The sequence below is a fragment of the Cervus canadensis genome, chromosome 5, assembly GCF_019320065.1.
Source record: "Cervus canadensis isolate Bull #8, Minnesota chromosome 5, ASM1932006v1, whole genome shotgun sequence".
Lineage (NCBI taxonomy): Eukaryota > Metazoa > Chordata > Mammalia > Artiodactyla > Cervidae > Cervus > Cervus canadensis.
Genome location: NC_057390.1, coordinates 9,876,204 through 9,885,027, shown reverse-complemented (window position 1 = coordinate 9,885,027; position 8,824 = coordinate 9,876,204). Strand labels below are relative to the sequence as shown.

The following is an 8,824-nucleotide window of genomic DNA, read 5'->3' as shown; positions in this document are numbered from 1 at the left end:
CTACTGGAAGGAGATTTTAAGTTCTCCCAACTGAGGCAGATCCCTCTTGAAACCCTTGTGTGCTCCTTTGTGGAAATGGGGATGTTTCTCCAGAATGCCTCTGCTGGAGAGCCACCTTGACCCTAAAGCAGGGTCTCCTAAGGGTGTAACCTAATTATGTTCTGTGTTCTTATAGACCTCTCCAGTTCAGTGAGAGCACACACTTGGAAGGAACTGATAGACATCAGGCCAATTCTTAAGGCAACTCAGCTGTTTATTTCTGGCAAGCAGACAGAAGGAAGGTAGAATTCCCACTGCCTAGGGCTTAGAATGGGGCAGGCGCTTGGAGGGGAGTGACCACAATTTGACGGCTGAGTTCATCAGCTGTGCCACAGTCACCTGGGGCTTCGGGGCATCTGTATGGATGGGAGGAGAGGCGCTGCCTTCTCTCTCGTCCCGTTGAGGCTCAGCGGAGCTGACCAGCACCTGCGTACTTGGGTTCCACATGCTCACACCAGGAGCCAGCTTCAGTGCTCCCGGCAGCAACACAGGTTTCCAGGTCACCTGGGACGTGGCCTCCAGAACTTGGGGCACGGGATGAAGGCACTGGTGAGGATCCTGGCTCTCCCGGTCCCCAGGGTCCAGGCCCTGCGGAGGTACACGGGTGCGGCCGGCCCAGAGCTCACCCAGCAGTTCGGCCCCCCCCTCCCAGCCGCTGGGCCACTTAGCACCCGGCCACAGTTTGGGGCTGGGGCTGCGTGCCATGTCCGGGCGCGCCCGGTGTGTGGCGAGAAAACGGAGCCCGGGACTGGGGAAGGGAAGCTTTGAACCAAAGCCTGGCGACGGTAGGCCCAAGCTTAGAGTAGGGAACTGGAGGCTGAGACCGGGGCCCAAAGCTCGGACAGGAACGCCAGGTGGGAAAGGGAAGAACTCTGACGGGGAGACGTAGGCTTGCGGTCCGCCTGGGGCCTCGGTCTTCTCGCCCTGCTGGCGCCCCCGGTAGGCCTCCAGCGGACGGCCCTCCGAGTCTGGGACCAGAACCTCCGACAGCGGGCGCACCCAGGGGCGCGGCAGCCGCGCGGGGTCCAGACGCGCCGTCGCCCTCTTACGGCCAATTCTGGAGTGAAGTGCGCTGGGCCGCTCGTCAGCCAGCCACGGCGGCTGCGGCTGGAATCCCGCCGAGGGGCTGAGCGTGGTGGAGCCGCCCGCGGAGGGATCGGACACCAACACCCGCGAGGAGATGAGGGGCACCTTCTCCTCTCTGAGCTCCGGCCCGTCTCCAGCCGCGTGCGGCTGGGGCGTGCAATCGTAGAGGTCCTCGAGGGAGAACTGAGAGCTGATGGGCTGTGCCCGCTCGACAGAGGCCTGAGGGCTGGCTACCAAGGACAGCTCCAGAGAAGCGTGGGTACTGCCTGCCGGCACCATCTCCATCGACAGTTGGCTGCTCGAGTTCCAGGATCCGGCTGCAAACTGGTCAGTCTGGTCGCCCCTCGACTGGTCACCCAGTTTCTCTAGAGGACCCCTGGGCCCTGTCTCCTGAAGCAACTCGGGCGTGGGTGGAGAGCCCGGGGTGACTGTGAGCTCCCAAGATTCCATCCGCTCCTGAGAGCCTGAATCCGTCCACGATCCTTCTAAAGGGATCTGGTCCACGCTCTCTTGGTCCTGGGGAAATGCACAGGGGTGGAGGTCAGGGGCGAGTAATGGGTCCGGGGCAGCGGTGAGAGGTGGGCGGCAGCTGGAGGCTGGGCTTACTTCGCCTTGAAACGTCTCCTCCAGCCCCACCGAGGCCCGGGCGTGCAGCACTGGCACGGATCCCTGAGCCCAGGCATCCGTCGTGCAAGCCAAGGGCTCCTCATCCTCGCCCCATGTGGGGTCCTCTGCCACTGCAGATTCTCCCTCGTCCCGAGCCAAAAAGCGCCACTCGGTGATCTGCAGCATGGCCTCCCGTGCCTGACTGATGGTGAATGGAATGCACTGCGGAGGCAAGAAAGGGTCTCAGTCCAGCAGGGAGGGGTCAGGGAGAGCGGAGATATGTCTGAAGGACAAGGATCCAGGCCTACCTGCTGGGTCAGATAGACTTTAAAGGCGGACTCCATGACTCGGGCCACCAGATCGGCCAAGATGTCGCCCACCACGTCCTCGCCCTCTTCGAGAGCCGTGAACGCTATCCATTCGGCCTCAGTGAGCCGCCCAGGCACGATGTCCACCTGCGGCACCGGAACCGTAGGTGGCCGCACCTTTTCCGCCTTGGATCGGGTCACCCCGCGGTCTCGGACCTGCCTCTGTGGGAAAGGAACAAGGCAATCAGGACAGGAACCCGAGGAGTGGAGCAGCAGTTACGGGTTAGGAGGCAGCTTCCTTAGGTTGTCTAAGACGAAGGAAAGGCCTTTAGAAAGGGATGATTTACTACTAAGAGCCTCCTATGAGACAGATGTTTTTCAGGTGACCCAGCTGATTTAATTTTTCAAACAGCTCACTCAGTCCCTTTCACAGACAAAGGAGCTGAAACCTGAGGGCAGTTTACCTCCAGTTGCTTGGGATTACACAGTGAACACAGGCTATGTATAGCTCTAACTGCACCATCCCTGCTATTTGCGCTAGTTCAAAGTATTCAAAATTCTTCAGAGTTCAAGAATTTTAAAAAGTCAATAAACAGTACAGGAATTATTGATGTGTTTCCCATCTCCTCCCATCCCCCAAATCAACTTAGATCCTCATTTCACAATATATATCTAAATAAATTCCAGATGAATTAAAGCACGCACACAAACAAAACAAAACTAAAACAAAAGATAAAACGTAGGGAAAATAGTTTAAATTGTCATATAATCTCTGGGTGAGAAAGAGCTGCCTGAGCATAAAAGTAATGTAAGAAATAATAAAGAAATGGGTAGGTAACTGTGTATATATTTATATACACATATATGTATATATATATAATATATATATCAAATTTTCCTGTGCTTTTATTTAAAATTCCTAATTACAAGCTGATAATAGTAGTTATCATTTACTGGCACTTAAAGTATATCAGTCACATATATGGATTCAGTTCCTACATTTTTTAGACTACATACTATTTTTATCCCCAATTTACAGAATTTGCCCAAGATCACAGAGTAAGGAAGTAGTAGAGTCATAATTCATATGCAGGTCTGTCTGACTCCAGAGCTTGGCTTCATTCTGCTTCCTAAACAAAAAATACATGCAACAAATTTTTTAAAAGAGAAATATTCCCAATTATATTCAAAATGCATATAAATTTTTATAACCATAAGATCTCCAGGGATAATAAGCAAAGAACATAATATTTCACAAAAGTGGAACTACTGATGACTACTAAACATTTGAGAAGATGTCCAATCTTCAAAAGTACCAATTCCAGTTTTATAAATACACAAAGGCATACTCTGAAATGAAAATATATTCTCTAAAATATTGCCTGTGATGTCATTTATAATAGCAGAATATTGAAAACATACATCTAACAAGGAAAATAGGTGGCTAATTGTGTGCTACCTATAATTGTGTGCTACCTATATGACGAAATATTATGTGATGATTAAAGGCAGTCTTTAGGAAGAATTTACAATAGCATAAGAAAATACTTATGATGTAATGTTAAATGAAAGAAACGATATAAAATTACATATCAAGTATGATCTCAGGTATGTAAACCAATACGTGTTGAAGAAAAGGAAAGCACCATGCATGTGTTTCTTTCCTACACTCTTCTCCACTTTATAAGTTCTCTACAATGACTTTATATCCTTTTATAATCAAGAAAAATCCACTGAAAAATAAAAGTCTAGTCTCCCAAAAACCCATTTTAGGGACATATGAATTTACTAGTAAATTATTGGGAGCCTCTTAATTTCCCCCATGACAGTCTCCCTGAATCTGATTCCTTCTAAAATTTACCTCCCAACACAATTTCCCTAACTTTTGTCTCCCCAGCCCCAACATTATTGCTTCATACATGGTGTTCTCCAAAATTAATTCTCCCCCAACTCTGGTGTTTCCTAAACCTCACACTGAACTCAAAATCCCTTAAGTTTCGTTCCCCCTCTCTGCTAGTGAGAACAGTTCTGTTGGCAAGCCCAAGGAATGGTCCAAAGCCCCGTTCAGGCTTGGCCAGAGCACGGGTAGGTAGGGCTGGGAGAGGGGAGTTGATTCCTTAGACAACCCCGCCCAGGCTCTCACTACACCCGCGCTAATGGCTGGCTATACCTAGAAATGGACTGACCAGAGGGGTTGGAGATATTACTGCATGAATACTCTTCAGTCTGTTTATTTTAGAGTTTCTTGGCTTTTAAACAATTGACTTTCAAGTGCAGCCTCAAAATTCTTGTTTAATCCACTTCTTCCTCCCGAAATTCTCCAAATGAATCCTATCTAGCAACACCCTCTCCCCAGTGCCTGACCAATTCTGGTTTATCCATTTAAATGAGTACCTCAATATAAGAGACTCATTAAATGCATTAACTGTTGCCAAAGTCACTTCTTGTTCTTGGGCTCTTCATCACGCATTTAACCCCCTTCCCTCAGGCTCCAAGTGTGACAATGCTTGTGAGCGCGCGTGGTGCAGGTGCAGGTTTTCTGTTCTAGTGCACCGACATGGCTTTCTCGGGCATCTTGAACGCCCGCGTGAAGGGCGGATGCCAGGTGGCACAGAGCTGGCCCACGGTTCCGGACACAGGTCTTAACGGTCTTAACCCCGCTCTGGGCCACCCTCAGCTGAGCTAAAGCTCACCGAGCCTTCGTGCGCCATCGCCTCAACTGTAACTTCAACCACCAGGCTCCAGCAGCTTTCCCGTCCAGCGGCAGCTGCTGCCGCAGCCCATCGGTCTCCTAGGCAACCGCGCCGCCGGGAGGCTCGCCCCGCCCACAGTTGCCCCGGCAGCCGCGCCGGCCGCGCGTCGCACGTTAGGGTAGTTCACCCCACCCAACGGCCGTGCGTACGTGCGTCGTCTCTATGGTGGCGGCGGATTCGGAGAGACCGAACGCTTCTGGAGTCTCGGAGCTGCTGGTGTGAACTCTGACCTGGTCCGGGGGCTTCGGGGAGCCAGGCTGAGGGAGGAAGAGCCGAGGGGCTACCCTGCTTCATCCTGCCTTGACTCGGGCTCTTGGGGCCACTGGGTCCTGGGCCATCACCATTCCTCCTCTGGGGTTCCCCCCCATCACCTCATGACTCAGCCCTAGGGTTCCCCTCGCCAGCTCCGCGATACCCTTCCCACATCATGTGACCACCAACCCCCATCACCATCCCCGAGGCCCTCATTCATTCACATCACGACCCAGTCGCCGGGGGCTTTCCCAGTGCCTCATGTCAGCACCACCCCACCCCCAAGCCCCCACAGGAATCTCGGCTGTCTTCTGCTTTCCGCGCGCCTGGGATCGAACGTCTCTCCCCAAGAATGTTCCGCCGGGAGCGCTCCATCCCGCTTCGAGGCTCGGCGGCCGCCCTGTGCAACAACCTCAGTGTGCTGCCGCTGCCCACCCGCAACCTCACTCATTTTGGAGTAGTCCATGGGCCCAGCGCCCAGCTGCTCAGCGCTGCTCCTGACGGTGTGCCCTTGGCCCAGCGCCAGCTCCACGCTAAGGAGGGCGCTGGAGTGAGCCCCCCACTTATCACCCAGGTGAGGTGTGGAGTTGGGAATGGTGTTGCTGAACCCCGCCCTACCTAGAACCCGGCACTTCCTCTCCAAACCTCAAGGAATAGGCCTTCCCTGACCATCTGAATTTCCTCACTTCCGAGTCCTCATGTCCTCTGCTCTGACTGCTTCTTACTGTGATTCATCTCCCTCTAGATCCACTGGTGTGTGCTCCCTTTCCGAGTGTTGCTGGTACTCACGTCTCATCGAGGAATACAAGTAAGAAGAGGACCTTCCTATCCTCCCGCGCTAGAGTCTTCTCAGCTTCTCTCCAGGGCCCCTAGTGTGTGTATGTGTGCTGTCTCCCAGTCGTGTCCCACTCTTTGCAACCCCGTGGACTGTAGCCCACCAGGCTCCTCTGTCCATGGGATTCTCTAGGCAAGAACACTGCCATTTCCTTCTCCAGGGGATCTTCCCAACCCAGTGATCTTACTTCTAAACATTTCCAAGCTATTCTCATGCTTAGCCCCCTCATTTCTCATCTTCATACCTTCCTTGTCCAATTTTTAAGTGCCATCTCCAGTATCTGCCTTTTTATTAATTGTGTGACCTTGGGCAATTTAGTGAACTTCTCAGAGCCTCACTGCCTTCTGTGCGCTTCTAAAAGAAGCGCCTCCCTCCCAGGGTAATTCTGATGATGATTCAACAGGCTGAGGTTAACACGCCTATGTGGAGTAGCTGGTACAGAGCGCAGCAAAGGTCAGCTGGGTTATGACCCCATCCTTGCTCTGGTCTTCCAGATGTACGAGTCTGATGGCTCCGTCATGGTCTACTGGCATGCACTGGACGCTGGAGATGCCTCTCTAGGTACCTGCAGGACGGGGTTGGGGTAGGGAGTGTTTGCTGGGGCTAGGGGGGATAATGCTTGTAATCATTTTCCCCTGTCATACTAGCGCAGGCCGTGTTTGCCCGAGGAATTGCTGCCAGCGGCCACTACGTCTGTGTGGGTGAGGGGGCCAAAGGCAGGGCATTGGAGAGTGCTGAGGTATAGGGGTGTGGGCTTTGACCAGGATGCTGCTGAAGGTCTGAGGAAATTGTGGGATGTTAGAGGGCTGGGAGCGGAGGAGGGTCTGAGAAACTCCCAAAAAGCCATGGAGGGGTTCAGAGGGGCCAGATGGCATAGGAAAAGGGCAGTGAATGTTGGGAGCGGGGCTGTTGGCACCGTGAGAGGTGGGTTTGTTACTAAGGTTTCTGGGATGGAGGGAGGGATGAGCATGGTGGCAGGAGATCTGGGAGGATCAGGAAGGCATCAGTGGAGCACTGGTTCTGCAGGAACATGGTCAGGCCGGGTACTGGTGTTTGACATCCCCACCAAGGGTCCCAACATTGTACTGAGTGAGGAGCTGGCAAGGCACCAGACACCAATCACAGACATTGCCACCGAGCCTGCCCAGGGACAGGTGAGTGGATCCCCCCTACCTGTTCCAGTGACTCTGAGGGCCTTCCCCACCTTGGGGAAGCAGGGGACCTGGGTTCAAGCCTTGGCTTTGCCACTAAGCAGCTGCATGACTTTGGGCAAATTAGTGCACTTTGCTAAGTTTTAGCAACCTCAGGTCCAGTGATGAGTCCTGAAATACTTTATATTTACGTGGTACTTAATAGTTCACCCATACTTTATGTGGTGTGAATGGAGGAGTTGGGACTGATGGTTTCTGAGTTGCTTTCCAGCTCTGACATGTGTGGCTTCCTTCTCTGAACTTTGGCGAGTCCCCCCTATTGAGGCCCACCTCCGGTGCTGTCCTCTGCTAGAAGCTTTCCCCCTCTTCCAGCCCTCACTCATCTCCCTTAGCTGAACCCTGAATTGATACTGTCCATAAAGACAACTCTTATCTCCCTGATTAGATTGTAAACCTCTTGAAAACAGGGTATGTATCTTATAATTCCTATGCTACACTACACCTGGCACAGAGTTGGGCCCATGGGTTCTGCTGGCTGCCTGGGTTGGGGAGTTAGAGTCCCAGAGTCTGGTCATGACTATGACTGGCTCAATGCAAGACCTCCAGAAGGTCCTGATATTGTGGCCTAGTTTCATCATTCATCCAGTGAGGACAATTACATACCCTAACACACAGGATGTGTGCTGGGGTTGGGGTAGGGAGTCAGACTCTATAAGGAATACAATGAAAGCATTTAATGCTTCCAAGAGACCCTTCGAGCCAGTGATGGCTCCACATCTTCCCATTTCCCTGGAGAGGCAAAGATGCAAATACTGCCTCCCTTCCCCTCCTGCCCTGCATACAGGACCCAGCAGGGAGAAAAAAGGGCTAACCCTGCCTTTCCCCTCAGGACTGCGTGGCCGACACTGTCACAGCGGATGACTCGGGGTTGCTGTGTGTCTGGAGATCAGGGCCCAAATTCAAATTACTGACCCAGATTCCAGGATTCGGGTAGGTGAGGCAGGAGGGGGCTGAGGCCTTCCTGAGGCGGCTTCAAGGTGGGGAGCGGGCTGAGGTCTGGGAAATCAAAGTGCGATGTCACCCTTGCAGGGCCCCGTGTTCTTCTGTGCAGCTGTGGCAGGGGACCGTGGCAGCAGGCTATGGGAACGGGCAGGTGCGTCTGTATGAAGCCAGCACAGGAACTTTACACGTCCAGATCAGCGCCCATGCCCGGGCCGTCTGTGCCCTGGACCTGGCTCCTGAGGCGGGCAAGGTCAGTCTCCAGCTCTGTCCTTGCATACCCTTGTTTCCTGGCGCTGGGATGTTGAGAGGCACTCCACAGACTTATCCCTGCCTCTCAGGGTAGTGCCCTCCCCAGGCACCTGGTCTGGGCTTTATACACTGTACCAGCCCTCTGTCAGCACATTCTGACTCCCACTGGTCCTCCTTGCCTTTCTTTAAAATAGCTACTCTCTGCGGCTGAAGACACCTTCATACACATCTGGAAGTTGAGCAGAAGCCCAGAGGGTGGCTACATTGAGGTATGTGTCATAAGAGGAGTGGAATGAGGCCCGAGGATGAGGCCACAGGCCCTGAGCAGCTGTCTTCTCTCCCAGGTGGAACATGGCCATGGCGAGTGTGTGCCTGACACCCAGATCTGTGGTGCCCGATTCTGTGACCCCTCAGGCAGCTCCTTTGCTGTGACTGGCTATGACCTTGCTGAGATCCTGAGATTCAGCAGCATGTGAGACAAGAGCAGCCCTCTGTTTCCCTGTGGTATTTATAAAGTACTCCCCTCCACCCAGCCCTTGTCTG

The 8,824-nt window shown here is 53.0% G+C and overlaps 2 protein-coding genes across 4 annotated transcripts; one reads left to right on the top strand and one right to left on the bottom strand.

The window, feature by feature from the left end:
* Window positions 1-232: 232 nt before the first annotated feature.
* Window positions 233-4,841, bottom strand: C5H2orf81 (chromosome 5 C2orf81 homolog). Of its 3 annotated transcripts, none has more exons than XM_043468121.1 (4): window positions 4,733-4,841; window positions 2,040-2,261; window positions 1,732-1,953; window positions 233-1,641 (listed from the first exon to the last, which is right to left on the bottom strand). In XM_043468121.1, exons 1-4 carry the CDS (start codon window positions 4,748-4,750, stop codon window positions 298-300), a joined length of 1,806 nt encoding a protein of 601 aa, XP_043324056.1. In that variant the 5' UTR covers window positions 4,751-4,841; the 3' UTR covers window positions 233-297. The 3 variants fall into 3 exon arrangements, with proteins under 3 accessions (XP_043324056.1, XP_043324057.1, XP_043324059.1); XM_043468122.1 differs by lacking the exon at window positions 4,733-4,841 and adding an exon at window positions 4,434-4,561; XM_043468124.1 differs by lacking the exon at window positions 1,732-1,953 and having other exon boundaries at window positions 4,733-4,807.
* Window positions 4,842-4,879: 38 nt separating this feature from the next.
* Window positions 4,880-8,813, top strand: WDR54 (WD repeat domain 54). Its single transcript, XM_043468120.1, has 10 exons — window positions 4,880-5,008; window positions 5,331-5,618; window positions 5,790-5,852; window positions 6,374-6,440; window positions 6,527-6,580; window positions 6,906-7,033; window positions 7,920-8,020; window positions 8,120-8,282; window positions 8,476-8,550; window positions 8,626-8,813. The coding sequence occupies exons 1-10, from the start codon at window positions 4,955-4,957 to the stop codon at window positions 8,755-8,757; spliced, it is 1,125 nt and encodes a 374-aa protein (XP_043324055.1). The 5' UTR covers window positions 4,880-4,954; the 3' UTR covers window positions 8,758-8,813.
* Window positions 8,814-8,824: the final 11 nt, after the last annotated feature.